Here is a 25,289-nt window from a genome sequence, read left to right as displayed (position 1 = left end):
GGAAGATTATGCAAGATATATTGCCAGAAACAGATACGAAAAATAAGAAATGTACTCTGTAAAAGCAATTTTGACGTCACTCAAACTGAACACGGTCAAACAAAGGAAATCAAAGCAATATACATCAGACTACGTTTCCTTTAGGGTTGCAATAATGTAAAGAAACCAAGGCCCGGACAAGTTCTCGGCTTGAGTGGGGGCACGGTCAACTTAATATCAATTTGGAGTCTGACTTGTTTAGGCTTTTAGGGGCAACATCCCCAGCTTATCGCGGAGTTTACGGCTTTGTCCGTACACATAAGTCGCCCTTCACTCCCCCTCTGAAGGTTCTGCCTTTCCCGTCTTCCCCCAATAATCAAGTATTAGAGAAAGTAATGTTAAATGAATTAGCCTGGAAAGCATTTGTATCTTAGAGTTTTTAATGCTAGCACATAAATGTTAACGCTTCGAGATTCTGTTTTAATTATATTGCTTTTTAGACTTAATAAAGATAAAGACGTACATAGTATATTTCGTTTTCAAGGAGACCGCCATTACCTACTGTAAGTTAAGGTAAATTTAATGAAAACCAAGTAATAATTAACTAAAAGCTACATCTATGGTTAAGTTTTGTATTAAATTTCTGTATAGTTAAATTATACTATATAAAAGTAGACCAAATACTATTGTGTATTTGTACATATTTATCGTTGTATAATATGTTAAAAAACTTTCGTCACTCACTTTTTTCATTAAAATATTTGCATGTGAAATATTAAACAGTTCATTTGTAAAATTTGGAATGTCTTCTCAGAGTTTAATAATACCTTATTAGACGGTTAGCATGTTTGATAAGGTTTACATTAGTACTTTTATGTGTTTACTGGAAATTGTTCTAATTTATTTAAGTGTCAACATTACTTTAAACATATGAAGCGATTTTTGTAGGACGTACTGTTTAATAGCCTTTTACACAGGACAAATTAATTACACAAGGATTAAATATAATGTTTACTCACAAAATTGAAAAGTTTTCAATGAAATGCTATTATGTGATTTTGTTTACTTTATTACAACGTGGTACTGAAGTAAGTCTTATAATGAGGTCGGTTTAGCTAGAGAACAATACAATTAATTAAATCTCTGAATCACTGGTTTCCTCACTTCTGACAACGTTGAGACAATACCCAGGTCACCGGGAGGATAGTAAACAGTTAGAGTTTAGCACTATCAATCTAGCTAGATTTTAGTACCTATCAATCTAGACGAGACCAAATGTTCTGAGGTTCTGACCCCACATAAAACTATATAACTTTCGTGATTGTCATTGGTTACTGTTCTATTAATTAATAATGCTTGCTAACCAGCTGATCTCATTTCATTCTGCTATCCATCCTTTCATTAATCCATTTTCGCCTTTAATACATCATTATTTCGTCCTCCCATAGCGATAATGAACTAATCGTTCCCATGTGCATTCTTATGGAAACATATAAGGATGTAGTCTATAGATAAAACAATAACTTTCGTTCTTTTTTTTAAACGTGCTCTTAGTCTTTCAAAGTTTGCTAGCCATTCGATCAGTAATACACCTAGATGTTCGTTCTGTATCTCCTAATTGGAGCTGTAATGTAAAGTGACAGGACACTGCACATCTTTCTTATCCCTTTCATCAGGTCAGTTGCTTCGACAACTCCTGGTCAGGGAATTTAATTATAGAAGCTACCACATTCAATCTAAATTTTCTCAATAACTTAAAATATTATCTGAATGAGACATTAAAATTTTTTATTTCCTACAAAATGTTGGCCTAACATATATAATTCAATATGACTAACTGGAAGCACAAAATAATTTCGGTCTTAATAGTAGAGTTTTTATAGTACATTCCCTAAGAATTCCATATCAAAATGTGCATTTTTTTATTGCTTCCCTGAATAACAAAGGTGCCAATTAAAAAGCATTAAAAATAATAATATACTATGATATGTTCAGACTTTGGAAACTTTTATAATGAAGTTGTGTGAGCATGTTCAAAGATGGTTATATGCTGACGAAGTTATCCCAGCCTAAAAAGGTTGGTGGAGTTGGCACTCGAAAACATCAATTGTAAATACATTCGACTCGGCAAGTTCCACGAAAAATGTCAATCAGGGTTTTCTAAATAACATCTAGTTATAATAAAATAGGTTGAGGTTGATTAAAAAATATAAATCTTGTGGATTTATAATGGTATTCGATATTAATGAAGCTTTTGGACAAAAGTTTGACAGATCATGAAATTCTGATTTTGAATTATTTACGTGTGCAGACGAACCTTGCATTCTATACACTTTCGTTTCATTATTACTTAATTGCTTAATTCTGTATTTGAATAAGTAATGCCAATGATAAAATTGGTAACAGACGCTTGAGTTATTTAATTATTGTATAATGTGGCAATTCTAGCTAGTTTACTTGCATTTCTATATATTAATGTTTTTAAATATTAGTGACGAAGAGCATTGTTATGATTGTATATGAATGACATAGAAATAGTTTTTCATTTCGTCACTGATTCAGGGATAATCACTACGGAAAATTCCCTCTCTGCATCATATGAATGAACTATTCCCCCTGTTTCTCCTTATCCCTCTCATCCCCCTGTCTCGCCCTTATGTTATCCCCACACGCCACAGTCGTTGGGCTCTGCTATATTTACGACGGGAAGGAAGCAATTTCTGGAGCAAACCTAATGTTCAATATCTTCCACAAAATTATGTCCCTTTTCTGCCCTACGGCATCATAGCACACCGAATATCCTCATAGACATTTTTCTACAGTTACGCTACGTTCCATTTTATTTAAAGTAGCCGCATTCAGGTTTAATACGGTAAGTATTCTAATTTGATGAATCCAATTTTCTAGAGAGACTTATAAATAATGCCCAAATATGTAACAGTGTATTCCCTTTACATACTGTACTAAGGATTGTATATCACCGTTTCCACATCCCCAAAAAGTGATTGAAATCTTAGGATTTACATCGTGTTGGCAACCACAGTTTCAATTTTAGTTCACTCTAAATTAAAACTTGTATGATCTTCAAACGAAAATGTATATTCAGATTGCTGAGCGCTTAATCGATTATTAATATAGAAAAATACAATTTATTATTGATTTATTTCAGCTACTACAGTAAATAATTGTTATTTAGAACTCAAATTAATAATAATAAAAAGAGCTTCAATGTGAATAATGTCCTTGTTTTCTCTTTCGCCATCGTTTATTGTAGTACACAATTATAGTCCTGTAAAAGAGAAAATAACATATCCAGCCAACGGTGATCTCAGAAAATCTCTCGCTATGTCTTCACGTAAAACTATCACAACTTGACAGCTCCGTAGGATTAGCGGTGTTAGTTCTGATAACGCTACTCTGAGTTCCTTGGCCAAATCCAGCCTTGAGCGATATTTACTCTACATAGGAGCTTAGAGCAGAAAATACAGTTTCACAAGAATAAGTAGTGGCGGATGGATTGAGTATTTTTAATGTCTTTTCACTCAAAATTGTGTGTTCCTTTTGTACACAAAGCCAGAAGGATGTGAGAGATATTTCTTTAAACTTACTTTCAAGCCCAGTGTTACCCTGGCGGTCAATGACATTGTCTTTTTCTATAATGTTGAGCGAGCACTCATCGACGAAAGGTTTGAACTGGTTTTGAATCCATGCCAACCCATCCAAGTCCTCATCAAAATATTTTTAGACGAGATTCCAGGATATTTGTAAGTGTTTAAGAGAGCATTTCTTTGAAGTCATTGGAATAGTGTTTTGGGATCCATTTCTTTAATCAAAGTTTTAAGATTAGGAAATAGCTCAATGTTGTTACTTTTCAGACCGCTGTCGTACAAACTTAGCTTCTTTACAAAGCTGTTCACATTTTTAAATCTACTGCAGAAGGTGTGGATCTTTTTTCTGTAAAGACTTGTTTAGTACATTTTCTAGAATATATCTGCAATGTACGCTAATCGCAGCAAAAACCTGAGTCAGTGAAAAACGTTGAGTTTTAGCGGTTTTCGTCAAGCAAAAATGCAAGAACTTTATGTCTATGCTCAAATATTCTGGTCAACGCCTTTGCTCTCGATAACCAATGAGCTTCAGTATGAAATAGTAAAGCTGTGTGTTCTGATCCCATATCTTCACAGAAAATCTTGAAAATTCGAGACTTTAAAGGCTGCCCTTTAATGAAATTGATTGTTTCAATGACCACGTGTAAAACTTCATTAAGTTTCGGGTTCAAACCATTTACTTTTAAAGCCTCTCTATGAATTGTGCAGTGTGTCCAATTAGCTTCTGGAGCTACCTTTCTGATCAACCCTGGAAGTCCTTCCCTACTTTCTTTACATAGCCCAAGCTCTATCTGTGCAAAATCCTGTACATTTGATCCAAGATATGTCATTATCCTGCAAATATGTATCAATCATTCGGAAAATGGTTTTACCAGTGGTACCAGTTCAAAACATTTCCAAAAAAGCAACTATTCCTGCATCGCATCAACATCGACGAGTCTTACATAACATATTTAATAAGCAGCTCTGTGAAGATTGGTAGTTTCATCAACTTGTATGGCAAAATGAGAAATTTTCACCTTTTCAATTAATTGTGCGTGAAGATCTTCCAAAATGTCAGCTATACGTCTTGATACTGTATCATTTGACATTATTATGTTCTTCAAATGTTAATCCATGGATTGTCCAAACATATTTGAAACCATATAAATTGCTGCTATTAATATCAGGTATTCTCCAATATCGTGAGGTTTTTTTCTTCTGAACGATTCTGTAAGAAATCAGATAAGATGCCAACAAAGCCTCTGACGTTTATTGTTTTTTAACACTTGTAATGTTAGAAAAATCATTTTTTGTAGACGTAATACTGTTAAGTTTTCATTAAAAAAACTCTCTGGATTTGTTTGCACCATTTCCATGTTTAATGTCAAGATGTCTTTTTGTTTGTTAGCTTTCATACTGACAGATGCCAGTACGTACACTTGTTTTAATTTTAAAAATGAAAAGTTTGTTTTAATTTTGCAAGTAAATTAAATTAGTTTTTCAAGCAAGCATTAGCCCCCCCCCCTGAAACTTTATTGCGCCCCCTTGGGGTTCACGTCCCACACTTTGAGAACCTCTACTGACTAATCAATTGTTAAATGTGTTACAATAGTTTAACAATATCTTTACCAATTACTTATTACTTGACATCTGATTTTAATATATTCCGTAGGAAAGGCAATTTTCATGAGGGACATTAATCTGTAAGGTCATACAAAGCCGTTGCTGAAAAAACTATTTAGTGTCTGGCATTTGTGTTGTGATTTCTATTTTCTCCCTACTAACAGGCGTAGGCTATGAGTAAAACAATAACGACCTACTGGAAACTCCACCACTTTGCGATGGTATTCACAATAACGTTGGCACGCCCCTAATGCTATTGTTAATATCCCTCAGCGTATTGAAGGTTGGATATCAATAACCCATCAATATCATTGTGGTAGTTTCAATAATGTTGTCAGTGTTCCTTATTACAGACAATGAATGTAATGTTGCGCGTAGGTTTTCCGTTTGACACGCAAAAGAACACTTACAAAAAATAGTGATAAAGTGCACTGATTATGAAACATTTAAGAAACTTTTGATTAAATTCGTGTTTTTGAAAAATGTACTTGTAGTATAATATAGTTCAAATATTGCCGGTGTTGTTTTGGCAATAAACGAATTGACTTTGAATTTCTCTCCTAAAGCATTCTTCTTGAAATAATTGTCTGATCAATTTTCAACAGGATATTGATCTGGATTTTGAATTAAAACATAATACTGTTTAGGTTTATTAGTCAGCTGATAAAAATCTAACACCTCAATAAATTAAAAATATAAACGTGCAAACTTATTTCCAAGACATTTTAATATCTTGATCATTTGTTGTCTACAATACTACTTCACCTATTTCCAATTCTCATTACTGGTTACTTTTGTTCAAGACTCTTGATATTTTAAATATCTTGATATAATCTGATGGCTTGAATACCACATCACATATTTCCAATTCACATTACTGCTTATTATGTTCAATACTCTTGCATTTTGAATATCTTCATAACTTGATGTCTTGAATACTATATCACGAATTTCCAATTCATGTTACTGCTTATTTTCATGTTGCTTTAAGACTCTCGCATTTTTAATCTCTAGATCATCTGATTTCTTGAATACAACTTCACTAATGTTTGAGTTAGGTTTTTGATTTTTCTTGAATACCCTAATAAAGTGTAGATACTAACGCAACATTGCCAACATTAGGTGTAATATACAGTGTTAATGCTGTTTATTTTCAATGAGCTGCGATATGAGATTATTTACTGTTGAAAGCGATAACTTCAGTAGAAGATTTTTTTACTATAATATTCGATTTGGTAATTTAATTTGTAAAACCGTATAAATCCTTTTGTTATCATTTGTTTACTTCCTTCCATTGCATACTATGAATGCTTGATTATTTTAATAAATATTGTAGAACATAAAATGACACGCTAGTCTTGTATGAGGAGAAGACAACGTAGTACAGCGCCGCAAGACGGGGCAAGAGTGTGGATTCAAACAGCTGCAAAGCTTTTGTCGTCGGAGAAAGGTTCGTTTCAAATGTTCGCTTTCTCTTTTATTTTTCACCCTAAAGAGCAGTACATTGTTTTACAAAGTTGATGCTGGTTAAAGTTGACTTACCTTGATTTTATTTTCACTTTTTAAATAACCGAGTTTAATACAATCCGTTAAAATAAATTATACAAAATGGATTAAACAAGCATTTCTAACTAAAAAGAAATTGATCATTGTCTCAGATGATGACGTAAATAATATGAACTATTTGAAGACAATATATCCTTTATTTCCACGTGCTGTGTTCACTTAAAAAGCTGATATAAAATGGTTTACTGAATGACTTGCGTGGTATCAGAGGGAAACTGGCATTATGGTGCTAATACACATCTCTTTGATAGGCATATGCAAATTGTGTACATCCTTTATCTCCTTGGTTGCTTCTTTGTTTCTTATCGTGCTATACTCTGGTAAAAGTCATTGTAGAAAAAGATTATAGTTTGTTACAGACATATTCTTATTGTATTATTTCCAAAATTTATTAACTTATTCGTTTATCACCGTGGATAATTTCAGGCTGTGAGTAAAAAATGTTTAAGAAACGTTGATGGCAACTGATATATCTGATAGTTACTTTCTGCAATACTCGTATAAAAAGTTCACATTCATTGTTGGATGACAAAAGTCCAAAACTAGTTGGCATCACTGTTTCCAACGGTTAATTGACCAATAATTTATTGTGAGCAAGATTACTGACAGATACTTACTTCATGGTTACTATTTAACATTTTCACACCTTAAGCAGAATCGTGTTAGCGTTGTTCCCCGAGATATACACGGTGGAGTGGACGCATCAAATCGATACAACCCTCATGGGCGCCGTTGTCAAAATGTCAGGCTGTTAATATGCAGGATGAGCCGTTGGCATTATAGTCACATTTTAGCGTCAAGTATTATTTGTAAATTTTGATCTGTAAAATCATAAATATATGCTGTGAATCTCAACATACGATAGATGTTGGAACACAGTGTTTACCAAATTATTTACCTTACTATAGGTGTTTATATTAAAAAGATAATATTAAGAACTTCGTTATATTCTTACCTTAACCATGGGGCATAGGTCTATGCGGGGATGTTATCAGACAGAATAAGGGGAAGGGTCGGGACAGTACAAGATCGTCATTACTGATAAAAAGTGCTATGGTTAAAGATAAGATTCGAACCCACCCTATCAATAACTCCAACCCGAAGTGTTTGTGGTCTTTTACTCACAGCCCTTAAAACGTGATTTGTATGGAGACAGAAAATATAAGGTAAACGTTTTTTCTAATTTACTTGGAATTACAGGCTTTAAAATAGTGCAGTAGGTTTGCAGAGTTAGTTAACTCACGCAAAACAAAAACTGCAGTAGATAAAATCATACGTATATGAATTACTAAGTAGGAAATGACTTTTTTTAAAATGAAGCATTTACAAAGGAAATAATACGCTTAAAAAAATTTTTTTTTAGAATATAACACGTTTTAATGAAATTATACCTATGCTAATTAAAGTTTTGGTTTATAAAGACACATTAGTATGTTACTTCTAGCTAAACATAATCGTCAAAATAAATACTTCTCGTTTCGGTTGTTTTATATTTATTTTATTATAGTTAAATATTATATTTTATATAATAGTTAAATATTTTAATCACGACAAGTTTATTGTTATATTTCTTTCACTACGTTCGATATATTAAATATAAAAATAGTACTGCACATAAAAAGTATTTCATTCATGTAGATAAAAATCTCAGTTTTAATTTTCAATTTCACGATCTGCATTAAAAATAATAAATCCTTTTATGCCCGATGGCTATGGAAATGAGTCAGATAAAATAAAATGAAAGGCTTAATCAAAGATAACTCCTCTTGAAAGCTGTGATATATAGTGGGATATAATAGAACGCTTAATGAAGTAAAAGCATTCATTTTGCACTCGCAAGCGATAAATCTCTATTGACCGTATTCCAACAACAGGAAAGCTGCACTGAATATTTCAATAAAATAACTGGAATTACCGTTGAAGAGTTTTTGTTTATCATTTATTTATATTTTGTACGTACGTTCTTTAGCTTTATTTATCATTTTTATTTGTCTATTAATATATCAACCAATCTGCACTCCACAGCAAAAGTCTTCTTTTCAGAATCATATTTAACACTAGCTCTAATGAGAATTTCTGGAAAACTAATAGTATTCAATTCTTTCAGAAATGCATATTTCTTTTCGTGCTTCCTCAGCTTTATTCCACTCATTGACAATTTGAATATTTTAAAATTGTAATAAACATTCGTAAATTACATTTCCCTAGAGCAAAAATGAATTCAGAAAGTCTTTGAAACATGTGTGTTCAGTATGGTTTTTTTTTCAATAATAAAATTGCGTAATTTATGATTGTGTGGGAGAGAAAGTGAATAAGTCATTAGCCATCTTGCTTCTATGCACACTGTGGGCCTTGCTGTACCAAGATTTAACCACTGTTCACAGCTCGTCCAACATCCATATCCAGTGTTATGTACCTAGTGTAGTTCTAGCTAATTCTGTTGACTGGTCCTTATCAGACATCTAAGCTCGAACACTATTACCTAGACGTGAGATGTCATGTAGTATCGCTGATGTCAGAGGTTGTCAGAAGGAATCCCTATTTCCACACTTAATTCTGTCATTGTAATGATCATAAGGAGAACGCTTTAACCCTAACTCTATCCATGATCTCTATTCCAGGACTGGGAATTTGGCTTGCAATAAAGACGTCATCGGAAACTAAGTAGTCGTTTGCATCATTCTCATGCACACAGCGTGGTTTAGTGCATATTCCAATTTCAAGACCCTGTGGTATTGGATAAATACATAGGATAAAATAATTGTCTATTGTTATTGTTATTGTATTGTCTAATAATTGTTTATTTACGTCTTTTTCTGTCTGGGTTATTACTAAAGTTTCTCTTATTATCCTTGGGTAGTAGTAGCAGCGAAATTGTGTAAATAATGTGGTTTGTTGAACTGCCCTTACATCTCTTCATAAAAGTATAGTCACGTTCCTTTTATTTTGTTATTGTCAATTGAATAAAATAAGTTTTTTCGTGTTTACATTGTAAGGAGCCGGGCTCAAGTAACCTTTTTGAAGAGCATTTTCATTTTGCTCTCCACTGCGAGGCCGAAAAGTTTCAAAACTTTAATTGTGTAAGTAATCTGGTGCAAATCTGCTAACTTATGTGTTAGCAAAGTTCTTCTTTAACAAGCAATGTTTATATCCAAATAAATATTTTCATTGGTTCATAATCATGCAATATGTTTATAGCTTCCAAAATCATTTCAGAATTTTCATGTCAGCTGATTTTGGAAATCAAACTACCTATAATCGTTTTTGAGAGTGCCAAATGAAAATAAAGGAAGCAAACATTTATCACCAAAGCTGCAAGTATCGCACATGGGCTTATCTGTCCCTTTTAAAGGTGTAACGTGAACTCCAATAGATTAAATTTGAGCACCAACGCAATTTTTAGTCAAACTATTTTAACCCTTTTTATACATTTTTTCTTAATATCTTTTCCTTTTCTTTAGCAAATAACGTGGATATAGAGTTGCAGTGTTTAACTGCCACACTTGTCACTGACAATGATATTTTAGAATTGTTAAAGAAATATGTATACCGTAGGTAATGCAACTTGAGTAGTATCATAATTTTAGCTGTTAGAAAATATTTTAAAATAACGTTTTAAAAACAATGATCAGAGTTAAATTAAACTTTCTGTTAGCAGAATGATGTTGATTCGAAAGAAACGCGCCCATTTCATTCAGACACTGACTTTCTGGCCCTTGGTATAAAGATTCCCCATTCAGGCAATATCATTGTAAATACATAGGACACAATTCTCTCTTTTCTATCAATCCACCCTACTGAGAGAGATTTTGAGAGAGGCTTAGGAAAAAGTGGGGTTGTCAATCGGGTTGGGAGAACTGAACACGCCCTGCTCTGAAAGGACACATTTTAACGATTAAGCCTTCCATTGAAATCGAGTGAAAAACGAGTTCATTAATTCAGCTAAGAGGGTGGTCTAGATTCAGATACTTTTACGAAACCGTCTTCCATTAGTAATTCAGTATTATTAGTCCATAGCGATACAGTTGTGCTTTTTTATGTTTTACTGTATAAAAGTATTTGAACACAATTTGATACTCCATAACACATAACAAGCAAAGCCGTCACACACTCGCTATCACTAATTCCTGATATCTCAACTCATTAAATCCAACTTCCTGATATCTCAACTCATTAAATCCAACTTCCTGATATCTCAACTCATTTACTCCTTAACTTCCTGATATCTCAAATCATACACTCCAATTTGCTGATATCTCAAAAAGTTTAAGTTAGGCGCACGTTTAAGGATTTGGTATGCCTTATGAGGTAACTAAATCATAAGGTAGTTTGGTGTACCTCGTGATTTTGATAAGAAAACAAACGCATTTTATTGAAGATCAAACAAACATATGGGTTGAGATAACGTTGCCTGTAAAGATGAAATTTGACACGCATATGGTTTACGCTATCAACAGATAAAGTAAAGTTTTTCATGAAGATCAACTACCTTATAGAAGTTGAAATAGAGTGGCAATTTCAGAAGAACAGTTTTTTTGTATTTCAACTTCCTGTTTTTCATTTGATGTTCTATAAATATAAAGTTTGATACACATATGCCTTATGATCTCAACAGGCGAAGTAAAGATTTCCTATGAAAAAGTAGATTTCCTAAACTTAAGTAGATTACAAAGACCGGATGTAGTTACTTTTATTCTATTCAGGTTTCTGAAACCTACATATGTATATCATTTCTTAATTAGGTCATTGGGAATTGAAGTCATTTTTATAGAAATAAAAATAACCCACTACTTACCTAAATTTAAAGAGGAAACCCTATAAAATAAAATAAAATTCAAGCTCTCCCTAAAATTAAACATACATAAAACAAACTACTTAAACAATGAAATACCATGACAACAAACACGGTAATAGTAACAGTACAAACAAACACTACTATTTTTAATATATTGGACATTACATAAAAAATAATGGCATTTTAAACATTTAGATCTACACATGGAGATGAAATAGACCTTAATCTTTTGGTTAACCCGAAATACGCGTGTGTATACAATTTTAAAAATATAGACATATTCTACTTTTGCTTGATTATCAGTTGGTGGAATTTAGACTAAATTGATCTATAAGAGGTTTTGGCATCGTTAGTTTTGTCTTTGAAAATAGACCGTTAAACATTGTTTAAGACCTTTAATTTTAGAATTAATTCAGCAGGCCATTTAATTTGAAATTTTTGCTTTTCCTCATATTTGAAACGTAGAAAAATAATTTAAAGCTGTATTACTATGAATACTGTGGGTATTTTAAAACATTCAAAAGTGAAAAGTTATGTGGAGGGGTTTTATTTTTAGTTTCCTCAAGTTCGGTAGGATTCAACAAATATTATAACCCGCTTACAATCCCTATTAAGATCCGGTTGTATTGAATCGATCTTGATATTTGTCCTACATTTCAGCATTTTCCGATATTCGAAGAAAACCCTCGACCTAATACAGAGAAGTAAGTTCTCTCAGGCAGTGACGAGATGTCAGAGACGGTATTGTTAGAGCATCAATTCGATACCTTTGACGTTTTTGTCTGAATGTAAAACTGTCTGAATGCCAGTTACCATTATTTACTCTTTAATATTTGATGGGAAGAGACTCTTTTCAATTTTTATACAACGCAAATCTTTGAATTACTTAACTTATATAAAGAATTTTTGCATTCTATACTTTTTTGTCCTTTGAATAAATAAACCAAGCATTAGATTCGATAGACATATATTTAATGTTATCATTTTATTATAGGTGGAAATAACTATTACAAAATATTTTGTAAAAATCTGCAGTACATTTTCTGCGTAGATCTGTCATATTCAGGGATACACGAAAATTATTTTAAAATTGTAATGTCATTACTTTTGGTGCTTTTATTCTAATTAATTTTTCGTCTTATGTAAAGTAAGAGAAGTAGTAAAACATCACAAACTTTTAAGGACAACGTTTAAGATGTTTTCCAAATTTAGCTGTCTTTTATAGAACATTTAGCTAGAAAGCTTACTCTAATCTAGCTTTAAAGTAAAAACGTAAAATAAAAGATTTAAGTGGGTAATTTTTGACACCCTGGTGCCCCGTTACCTCTGAAACTTGCTCTGATTTTCCCGTTTGAAATGGGCATGGCACGGCAATCAGCTGATTGCTCCTGACACTTCACATAATGATAAACAGCTGATGACTCGGCTCAGCTGATGTGGGGGAGATAGTATTGATGAGTCCGCAAGCAGCTTCCTCACACTCACTTCTTTACCCCTCCATCCATAATGGACGAATTGACACTTGGCCGTGACCTGCATGCGCTTCAAGTGCGAAACCACGCATGCACCGGCTGGAAATTAATGAACCGTGTAGACGACAGCTTCACACCAAATAGTCTTAGGTATACAAACTTTTACTAATACGAAAATGTCAATAATTTACAGTTACACGATAATCAACGAAACATCGGATAGTTACGCGATTCTGAGATTTTTTCCTAATTATTAAAATTACACTCCCTTGATTATTTTCGTAACATACAAATCGATTGAAGTAACCAAAATCTTTCACGGGATTGTAGTATTCTAGTAACGAGGTTCCACTCCCCACAATAAATTGATAGATAATCAATCTGATTGACATATACTGGTAATATAAGGATATTGGTCAAAACCAGTCTGACCAAATTTACTAATAAATTAACAGTTATTCTGATTTTTAATACTTAAAGGGTAATGCCTCTCATCAGGTCCTGACTAAACTAACTCATCTGTCTTACTATGGTATATAAGCGATGATAGGAGACATTCAAAACAAATGCTTCCTTTGTTTAATTACTATTTTAAGTACCGTCCGTTGGTTTTCCATAATAACATTTTCAAGAAACGCTTTTTGGTTTCTCTCCGGCGCATTGTAAACGACCGACATTTATTAAAAATCAAGGTATAGTTGGCAGATACAATAAAGTGTTTTAGTCATAATCGCATCATTAAATGTCAAAGGAAACTCTCTCGCTTTGATTCTCAAATCTAAATAAATTTATAATATATAGAAGACAGAGTTGTGTATTCTAATGAATGAATAACATCATTAGAAAACATGTATAATTCGTTATGCAGTCTCAGTTTCAAGAAAGGTACCATTTAGTTTAGAACTATTTCTGTGACCAATGCAGTGTGAAATGAGCGCTTTTATTGTCAGCTAAGCGTTAATAAATTCTAATTTAAAATTCTGCTTGCATGATTGACTAATTTTATATGCAGTACATCAGCTTTAATCTTTGCTCCAAGTTCTCTTCACTAAGAATATCGTTTATAAATATTTAAACCCGATTCGTACAGTCACGCGTAACGAGGTTCTCTTATGGAAGATTTGACTGTTTAAACGTGCTCATAAACGTTCGTTTAGTATTTAGATTTTTCCAGTATATTGTAAAATATATTTAATTATAATTACTTCATTCTGTCTAATATGTGGAACTTAGTTGTGTGTACGATATTATAGAGAAGTTTAAAACTTAGAAATTATAACGATTAGAAATGATGATATCTTAAAAACGTGGAATATTTTTTTAAGTTAAAAAAATTAAATCGTTATACATATTTACTAAAGCAGTTGTATATAGAGTTTTTAAATGTTCTGTTTATCACACATTTTCCTGCTAGCATATATAGGAACTTCTCTTTTAAATCTGCGTTTCGGTTTAAATATTTTGGTATAAGAGACGAAATTAAATGCTACATTTCCATAATTTAAGTGATATCTGCTTATTCCACAAGAACGATTGGGGAAATATTCAATCTGTGGTGCCCTCAGGGATATAGTCGTCACAGCGTTGGGACGTGATGCATTTCGTCGAATATTTTCCAATACAGGCTACTTGACATTTTATATTTTTATCTATCACATGATCCATCTTTTTTGGAAATATTTGGAATAATCTTAATCTTGCTTTAGTATTAAAACTGTATATATTTACAATTAATTTAGGTTAAATGTGTCCTCTTAAACACGTTCAAGGTGAAGTTGGACCGGCTGTTGTCGTGGTCCTGTAGTTCATGTACTTAAATGTAATATAGAATTATTTAAATAGCAAGATTAGTTGGACTATTTTACAATTATTAGGTAAAAATCATTGGTTTTTGATATTTATTTCATAGTTTTGCTGTACGAGGGATCAAGTAAAATGTTTCAGGTTGAAAATAATTTATTTATGACATTGGTTGCAAATCGTGTAAGCACAAGTTTCACCAGCAACCTGCAATTAATTTGAATGTCATCTTATTTTGTCTTATCTCATAGTGTCAAGAGTGAATTAAAATATTAAAATAATCACTATTGAGAAAGTGTGGAACGCTTGGTTTACTTCGAGTTTATTTACTTTCGTTTTCAAATTCATTGATCGAGTTTTTCAGTTTTCACAGGCAATCAGAGCCTGTCGGATAACAGAGACAGATCAGTTTGATCCATTCTACAGCAGCTTGTTATAGAATAACGTAGCCGCCAGCGGGGCGCTATATTAAATCACCTGTAACATCTCCAGGTGTTCTGAGTTCATTACGTTGGAACACCAAGTATTGTTAATTGAAACATAATTATATCTATAATGAATCGCCTGACGATTGTTACAAAATATGAAAAATTATGATGTATTATGATGAATGATATATGCAAGAAAGATTGTGCATTATATATTATACAGGGTGTACATAAAGTCCTGCACTGGTATAATATTTTCTAAACGATAACAGATAAATGAACAAGATTTGGTACATCAATACTACACCTAAAAATCTACTTTTTGAAGGAACTATAAGTTTTCTGTAATATCATGGGGACGTCCCGCAAGGAGTCAGAAGGAAATCTTAAAATAGGAGCATAGGTCAATATGCACATCATTTTAAAGGGCTTATCTAGCAGAGTTTAATGCCGCAAACCGCACTCAAAAAGATTGATCCAGTACAAAAATGGCGGCTGTTCAAAGTTTTTACTTGGTTACATTTCATTAGTAGCCATAACCCCGGTAAAGCAAAACTGCAACCAAAACGAATACTGCAGATAAATACTACATTGTGATTGTCAGTTGTACAGAAGTGAATTACGACGTAGGTTATCCTCAAGGGGTACAAAATTTGGTCCTAATATATTGATAACGGGGAAAACCTGATAACAGTAACAATTAGAAAGCTCTTATCTATGGGTTCACAGTTTTGGACTTTCCAATTAGCCAGTCTAATTCATAGTAGGCTATTCTAGTTTTCTTGTTTTAGTAGTGCTGTCCAACCTTTCTTATCAGTGCACTTTAGTACAAAAGAGTTTGTCGTATTGCTTGTAGTTCTTCAACTACACTATGTCGCTTGACGAACGTGAACGTATAACACTTCTTATGATGGTTGGTTGGGGAAACAACAAGACGATCACACGAGGAAGCATGCCATTTATTTCATGACTACTTTCACGAGAGGCAGCCAATTTCTAGAAAAACTGTAGGGAGAACTGTTCAACGCTTTATGGAAACAAGAAGTGTTTCCGATCGTCATAGGACAGGAAGGCCCGCTACTACGACAACTGAAGGCAACTCTTTAGATGTATTGCAGTCATTTATGAGAATCCGCAAGAGTCCCTACGCTCAGCAACACAAACTCATGGGACATCTCTGTTACGTCTGTTAAAAAGATTCTGAAAGGGTCTAATTTTAAGCCTTATAAAGTTGATTTGGTGCACGAACTCAACGAAGATGATTTTGATCGACGTATAGAATTTTTGTGAAACTATGATGGCCAAAATAGATTGCAACGAAATTGATGCAAACAATATTGTGTTTTCAGACGAGTGTTCATTTATGCTGAATGGAAGCGTAAACAGGCACAATTGCCGTTACTGGAGTAGCGAAAATCCTCACTGGATGCGGGAGGCACATACGCAGTATCCACTAAAGGTGAATGTCTGGCTTGGTGTGATAGGTACCCTACCCAGTTGGTAGGTCCTTTCTTTATTGAAGGAAAATTTAAGTGCAATATCATACCAACGTTTGCTAGAAAATGAAATTACACCAGCACTTTCGAAACATGTTTGGAGAACATTACCAGAATATCTGGTTTCAACAGGACGGAGCACCCCCACACTACGGCATTGACGTAAGAGCCTATTTAAAACACCGTTACCAATATATTAGGACCAAATTTGTAACCCTTGAGGATAACCTACGTCATAATTCACTTCTGTACAACTGACAATCACAATGTAGTATTTATCTGCAGTATTGTTTGGTTGCAGTTTTGCTTTACCGGGGTTATGGCTACTAATGAAATGTAACCAAGTAAAAACTTTGAACAGTCGCCATTTTGTACTGGATCAATCTTTTTGAGTGCGGTTTGCGGCATTAAACTCTGCTAGATAAGCCCTTTAAAATGATGTGCATATTGACCTATGCTCCTATTTAAGATTTCCTTCTGACTCCTTGCGGGACGTCCCCATGATATTACAGAAAACTTATAGTTCCTTCAAAAAGTAGATTTTTAGGTGTAGGTATTGATGTACCAAATCTTGTTCATTTATCTGTTATCGTTTAGAAAATATTATACCAGTGCAGGACTTTATGTACACCCTGTATATGCACGCTTTAAAAAAGTTTTAGCTTTGTATAAGAGGTTTGTAAATGTAGTCCTTCTGGCTCAGCGGGGAGAATGAGTAGATTTTGAAACTGAAATATTATACTTTTTCTCTTAAATTTACATGTAGTATTTATCTCTAAAACCGTTGAAGAAACACATTGTTAATAACAAAATTTTATGAGCAAACTAGTTTTTTCTCTGGTTTTATTTAAATCTAACATTCCTAAGTAATTCTTGTTTGTTATTAAAATGTCTTTATAAATCAAGCCGCAATTAAATATCTATGTGAGCTTGTGGTTGCTTTGCAGTAACAAATGATAGTAATGTTGTTGTACTAGGCTACACGAAGCCAGTTTCAGGTTATGTTCTGCAATCAGCTGATCGGAGGCCAGATGGACGACTCTCAATCAGCTGTTCCACTACACTACACACCGTTATTATATACAGCTGACGCCCGCCCGCGGCCCACACGATCGCTTCACCTCCACTCTAATTGTAGCCCCCGTCTATTTATGTTGACTCAGTTGTCGTTATTTACAGTAATGTCCTGAACCACCCAGAACATGTTTCCTATTGTCCCAGCGACTTTTTGTCGTGTCGACCTGCTTCCTCATTCCACTTCAAAGACCTACCACGAGCTTTCAGAATTACGGTACTCCTACCATATATTTTACACCTTCCTGTTCTCAAGTTATTTTAAACCAATTTGTTTTACTATAAGAAATTACTTCTCTGTGAAAGTTAGATGTTTTATAATTTATAAAATCCCATAAATGCGCATATTTACGTATAAGTGTCTATAATTAAATAAATTATAAAAATAAAGTAAAAACAAAGGCGTGCTACAATTTAATTTACCGTATTCAGAAAGCAATCTCAATCTTGAGGGTCATTAAACAAGAAAAATAATTGAACTCAAAATAATGCTCAAAGTGTACTTCCGTTTACTATTTAAGTATCATTCAATTTTTATCTTTAAGATGATTTATAATTGTATACAGGATATCGGTAGCGAGCCAGGTATTTTCAATCTTGTATTATACAAATTTATACTTTTTTTCAGAAACATGTTGGTCTTCTATTCTTATATTGTAAGTTGCTTAACATCAATTTAAAATATTAACTGTTTACTAAACTCACCATCACTCAATCAATTTATTTGCTAAAATTTAGACAGGCTTTGATATAAATGTTATTAACTTTTCCCCTTTTGAATATTATTTTCTATAATGTGAATCTAAGATTTTTAACAAAAATTATCTAAGCGAGGGTTTTATGAGTTTAAAATGTACAAGTACTGAGGCACACACACGAGTGTTACCTATGTTTATGTACAATTTATACAAAAGATTGTTTTCAGTAGCAATTTTATTATAACTTTATATAATGAACCGTAATATTTAAAGTTTATTTATTTGTTGTGTTTTCTTTAAAATACGATGGAGATTCAAATTACAAGTTACAAATAATGTATGTAAAACATTTAAAAAATTACGCCTGTAATGTTCACACTTGTTATATTGTACATATAACGGTCAAATATACACGACGGTATGTAGAAAAGTGCATTGCATATATTGCTCCACTATTCTATTATGTGTTATATACTGTTGTATTGTTTGTTAATTTCCTTAACACAGCTGTTCAGACCTACACAGGAACTATCCTGGTTGCTGTCAACCCTTACAAGGAGCTCAACATTTACACCACGGTAAGTCAGTATTTCTTACAAGTTTTAGTAGTAATACATTTTAATTTAAAATGGTGTAGGGTGGGACAACAGAAATTGTACAGTAACTCTTCAAAGCAAAAAGTTCGATGAACACATTATTTATATCTTTAATCTTTGAGATGGTGGTGCAGAGGATTTCTGGCTTGAGAAATATCCTTTTGTTAAATTCATAGCCCTTTAAGATAACTTTCCTGAATACAAAAAGATATAAAACAATTAGTAAACAATGACATTTTACAGTTTATACTATAGCTTCAGGGTATGACATGTTTTATTCATGTATTACTTTTGTAATTTTGTAATATAATGTTTAGTTTTTGTTAATACGTAGTTTTTGAATACTGTCTTTCTTAAGGAAATTACATTTTTTATAAATAAAAACATGCCAGATTTAATTCATGTACACGGATACTGTAAAAATGTTATATTTTTATCTTTACTCGTTTTTATTTAGGCCTGGTTACAAAGTTCCTTACATTTCCTACTTTAAGTGCCGGTAACTTCATATGGAGTAATAAAAAATGTTTTTCTACTTTTTTATATTCAGGGAGGTTATTTTAATACGTTATGAATTTTACATAAAAATGTCAAACCCCAAAATCATTTGTACCGCCATAATATCAAAGATTAAAAAGTAAAATTCTCTTGATAATTTTGGTATTAATGTACAAACTTGGAAATTAGTTAGTCATTTATAACTGAATATGAACATTGTCTGGACAATAAAACGATGAAATTTAAAACCGTATTCAGTATTCAAAATAACGTAAGGTTTTGATAAACAGAGCTGTTAAATGTTACGAACCATTCAAATCCAACAGATTCAGTTGTCCAGCACCTTATGTTTTCAAACATTTATTTTTAAACATAATTTATTGTATACTTCCTAATACATCATCAGATTGAAATTTGTTAATGTATGGTTTGTCAGAAGCTGAGAAGAAATAAAACAGTGTTGACAAAAAAGTACCTATATAGAACTGCAGCTACATTCAGTTATAATAGTACGAGTAATATTAATATATAAAAGGTCCCGTACTGAAAAACTAGTTTAAAATACAGTGGACGGGGTGTTTGGTATTCACTAAAATATGCAAGAGGAGTAGAGGCAAAACGCCACCAGGAATAAAACAGAGTTTTCCTTTGAAAGCGGCTTTATTACATTATTGCTTTCATAGCTCTGTAACTTGAGTGTGCTGCGCTGTAGCGCACGCTGAAAACATTTAAACACCTCCTCGCAACTCACTTGTATCTAGTCTACTTTTTTAATTTATTTTTTAATTAAGTTTAGTAGTTTTAATTAGCGTGTTTACAACTGTTATACTGACATGGTCATTTACATGTATGTGATCAGTATGCATAGTAATACATGATTCAGCAGAGATACATTCAGTTTACAATCAATTCGTAATAAATATACAATAATGTACAGTTACTGAATAATAGCCCTTGAAACGTGCAGTATCTTTTTAAAACAAGGCTCTACTAAAATTTGCTGCAGTTTCATTCAACCATAATTTAATGGTTTCATACTAATTCGGAGATGGGATTTAATTTACATCGTATAACACTCTACCTAGACGATCGTAAAATTTATAAAAGAATCTCCCCTAAGAACGAATTGAATAGCCAACCGCGCTAGTTTTGATAGAGGTCTAAATATAACAATATATACTTAAAAAGTGAAATTATATTTTTTAGCTTGATACAATTAAAGGAAACATACGAAAAGGAAATTAAGTTACATCAAAGTCCAGCATCAGGAAGAAGATTGGATATTTAGTTCATAACAGCGACTATTATTTGGTTGACTAATGGTGATTATTTTTATTAATTTTGTTAATTTACAATTAAACAATAGGCTTTAAAAATTATAGTATGAGAAGGCAGTAATAAATGACAACAAATATACTATAAAAATTAAATATATGATTGTTACTGAATAATCTGTATCCCTTCCGATTCACTTCCATTTCGACCGCCACCAAAATTAGCGAGGCTTGGTGAGGGTATTGATTCTTTTCTTGAGGGAATTCTTCTGTCGATAGAAACTCTAGGCTGTTCTTACAAAATGCAAATTTTCCGTCAGCTTTAAGACTATAATATCGTTATAATACGCCTGGGTTTTATAAATTAGTGACCTAAAATATTAAACGCTTAATGTGCAAAACGTGTAATCGAAAAAGTTTATTTTTGGGTAAAAACTATAATTTTATTTTAGTTTGATATTTAAGAATGTCAATATTCTAGTGTTTCAAACTAAGCATAATATGTAAATCTTGAATTATAAGCATGTTTCTAAACTACGCCCCTTCTCCTACCTAATTTAAGATCAAATTTGTCACTTGGCTGCGATTATTGATAGACAGTAATTTATATACTGTAAATGGTTGCTAACTTTTCCAGAGTAATTTGGCAGCAATAGCGATGCATGACATGAAATTTTAAAGAATCTTTATTTTAATAGCCAAAGTTAGGGCCACATAGCCCTTTCTTACACTTAAACTGCGTTTTAATAAAAATAAGTCAATTAACATTGTAAAATAAACCAAAAGTGCCTTAATGCAGGGGTGGCCACGCTTCAATATATGAATGGTTCCAGCCTCTTGTGGAGTTATTCTTCGCATTTTATCGATTAGGGGAGACGCTCAGGAAACGGGTTTTTCTTTCTGGTAAATAAAAATCAGTCCCAGTTTTCTTAATGGCGATAATAAGGCTCTCCCTATTTATTATACATAGTTATATTGGTAAGAACTAACATTGGTTGTCCAGCAGAAAAAAGTCATAGTATGTTTCCTATGAGAGTATCATAAGTTTGGACGTTAAATATCCAAAATGTTATCAACTAAAAGCCTCAAGAGACAATCAAGAAACAGCTGTACGAACAAATCCTGTGCAGTACTCACTAATTTATCAAAATGAGCAATTATGATTGGGCTGCAAGATCCGTATGCAAATAAATGTTTGTACATGGATTCTTAAAGAAACTCAACACAAAAAGCCTCTTATGAGTTGTTATAAAAAACACGTCAATTGTCATATGAAATTGCATATGATAATAATACACCAAGCAGATAGTATTGCAGACCTGTGGACTGCAAATAAACTTTAAAATAATTATGAAGTTTTCTGTAGTGCAAACTTTTAAAATTGGGCATTTTATCCGGTGGATGAGCTTGTAAATGCAAACTCTAAACTATAAATAAAACCCCTTTCATTATTTATGTTGTGTTTACACATATGTAAATCGTTTCCGAATTTTCCATGTAAACACGTTCGGAAGGTTTTCTATCCTATTCAGAACTACATAAAAAATGTATTATTGAAGTTCTAATTAATAGTAAGTTTTTGTCTAACAGAAGTAATGTTTGTGATATTTAGCGAACTGAATAGCAATTTATCAGCAGCAACCATTATTTATCAATTATTTTGTAAAATGCTAAAGCGTTTTCCTTCGGGCAGAATTAAATGCCATGCAATTAACTTCCATCAACTAACTGTCTAGGACGGGGCGCTCTGCAAGGCGAGATATATGAGTCTTAATTTATTGCTCCGCACTTATTGTTCGGAATTTCTGTGGTCGGAGCCCTTCAGCCGAGCCCATTGTTGTTTATCGCTGCAGAATAATTGAAAGGGGGAGCGTTCGTCGCAAAAACAACCGGCTCAATAATTAAAACTCGTAGTGCAATTCATTGATGGTGGGGAGCCCACTTAAGACATTCCGAGGAAACAGGGGAAGTTAACGATATTTTATCAGCTGTTGCGTAATACTAGTAATTAGTATTAAGTAAAATAAAGAGTGTGCTATAAAGAGGCAGCTACGAGTTTGACTTTTGTTTATTGTTCTACTGATCATTTCGAATCCCACACACGCTTTAATTGGGGTACAAAAACCTCTCTGTCAAAACTACACATTCTACGCTTCATAAATAAAATGGTGAACGAAAGAAAACTGGGTAAATTAAAGAGGTAACATTCATTTTTAATTAGTTATAGGTTTACGCAGCCAATCTCAAACTAGCAGATACTTCGTATAGGCTAACGCGGGGAGTGTCGTACTAATGTTATAGTTTACATAAGCTACCGCAGCCAGTTCCATCATAGTTTTCCAACCTTGTGTTATTTATTCATGCTTTTATCAGGTTTTGGGAATAGTATTATACGGACGTCATAGAAATAGCGTCAACTCTCAACGTCCCTATAGTGCGGACGTGTATTTTTTATTGTTTCACTGGCCACCCATTTTACCAAATGCTTTGAAATTCCACATAGCCTACTTGCGTGAAAAGATGTATTGCATTGAAATATATTAGTTCGTAAAGCTCTGACTTCGTATTTTTTCAGTTCATAATTTAGAAATTGCTCACTGATTGTCGCAGAGAGCTGTATTTCACTACAATGTGAATATTCCGGGGAGGTCCAATAAAGAGAGGAATAATAGCCACAGTGACCAAAGACAAACCCGAATAGCCGTAAGAGAATTAAAAAAAATCCACTTTACTTTATGGTTTTAGGTTTAAAACGGTATAAAGTACAGGAGTTAAATTTTAGTTTGTTATTTATTTAATTTGAAAATTCCTAAAAGGAATGGTTCAAAGTCTCCCGTAAGCGAAAATATACCAATTAGTAACTTAGTTGCAAGTGGCGGGGATGTGGGCAATGACGACAACTTGACTGAAAGCTATCTTGACATTTCTGAAAACATTTTCTACTGATATAAATTTTAAAAGTTTTTAGTTTTTTAAATACATGGTATAAACAGTTATAATGATTTCAACAGAAATAACTTTGGTTTAATGTAAAGTGTTACGAATTTAAAAACTGTTGTTACATTTACTTGCTCTGAAATTACCAAAAAAATAGCCTAAATGATGTGTCCTTACAAAAATTGTTGTTACTCATCTTGTACATAATGTAGGCCTATAAAACTTTTGTTTCTTTAAATTAAAAATTGTCATATAAATAATAAAAATCTAATTTTCAAGACATTGCATATTTAATTTTTGAATATTTCTGTAATCTAAATTTAATAAAAAAAACAAAAAAATAGTTTTATAACTTAAAAGATAGCCTAATTATTATAAGTTGTTCACAAAACTAATACATTTTGTCAAAAAATGGCTTGGAATTCTTGTGACATCACATAATATAATGCCCGACGTTAAAAGGGCTAATCAAACGTTCCAGTTTTAAAATATTGATTACTTTATAATGATAACGTATATGATTTAAAATGTACGTATATTTGAGTTATAACCAAGCAAGTTATAACTAAACATTGTATCTAAAATTGAAAACTATTTTAATGCCTAACAATAAATTAATTGTATTTATATTTAAAAACATTATATAACGAAATGAAAAAAACCTCTATTTAAATTGATTTGTTATATGTAATAATTTTTATGAGAGACCTCTGCCTCAAAGATGCTTTCGTAAATGAATAAATTAATTATCAACTGCTCAACGAATGGGTTAAAAGCCGCGGTAAATATTAGAATAATCTTCACCCTCCTTTATTATGGTCTTGGACCTAAAAATATATAAATCCAGAAATCTTAATAAAAGTCGGAGTGAATGCATATATAAACATTAATTATCAATTGAAAATAGTTGTGGTAGTAAAAGTCAGAACGTGGATGATTGAATCGATTTAGAGTGTAAGACCTTCGTTGCTTTCTCTAGGAGAATGTTATTTCTATTTAACTCTGAATGTTCAATAAGCGTGTGTAAGATTATCGTTAACTTATATGCAGATCGCATAGAAACGAATTGTTACACATGTCTGATTAGTCCTTTAAAGATAGGGTGTTCACTTGATTTTGCAGAAAAACGTCTGTTGTATGACTACTGTTTGATTCATTAAATCTGAACTGGCTACATAATTCGAAAATCTACGTAATGCTCGTACATACGTTATAGGCATCCTTACCTAAAAACATCTACTTAACCGATCATCCTAAATACATAATTACTACTTAACGGATCTTCTTTTCAACATAATATCTGTATAATGGAACTTCCTGCCTAAATAATGCCTTCGTAATCGATCACCCTACTTAAATAATGACTATGTAATAGACCCATCTCCTAATATATTACGACCTACAGTATATAATGCACCTTCGTACCTAATTGTTGCAAAGTAATGCATAATCATATATAACAA

The 25,289-nt window shown here is 32.6% G+C and overlaps 1 protein-coding gene across 2 annotated transcripts in view; it reads left to right on the top strand.

The window, feature by feature from the left end:
• Nucleotides 1-25,289, top strand: part of LOC124373595 (unconventional myosin-VIIa) — a 202,131-nt gene that overhangs the window by 90,555 nt on the left and 86,287 nt on the right. For both annotated transcript variants that reach the window (XM_046831962.1, XM_046831956.1), the window contains exon 3: nucleotides 19,037-19,099. In XM_046831962.1, coding sequence (XP_046687918.1) covers nucleotides 19,037-19,099 — 63 coding nt within the window. The remainder of the gene's footprint in view (nucleotides 1-19,036; nucleotides 19,100-25,289) is intronic.

The sequence above is a fragment of the Homalodisca vitripennis genome, chromosome 1 (assembly GCF_021130785.1).
Source record: "Homalodisca vitripennis isolate AUS2020 chromosome 1, UT_GWSS_2.1, whole genome shotgun sequence".
NCBI classification, from domain to species: Eukaryota; Metazoa; Arthropoda; class Insecta; order Hemiptera; family Cicadellidae; genus Homalodisca; species Homalodisca vitripennis.
This window is presented reverse-complemented; position numbering and strand designations above follow the sequence as displayed.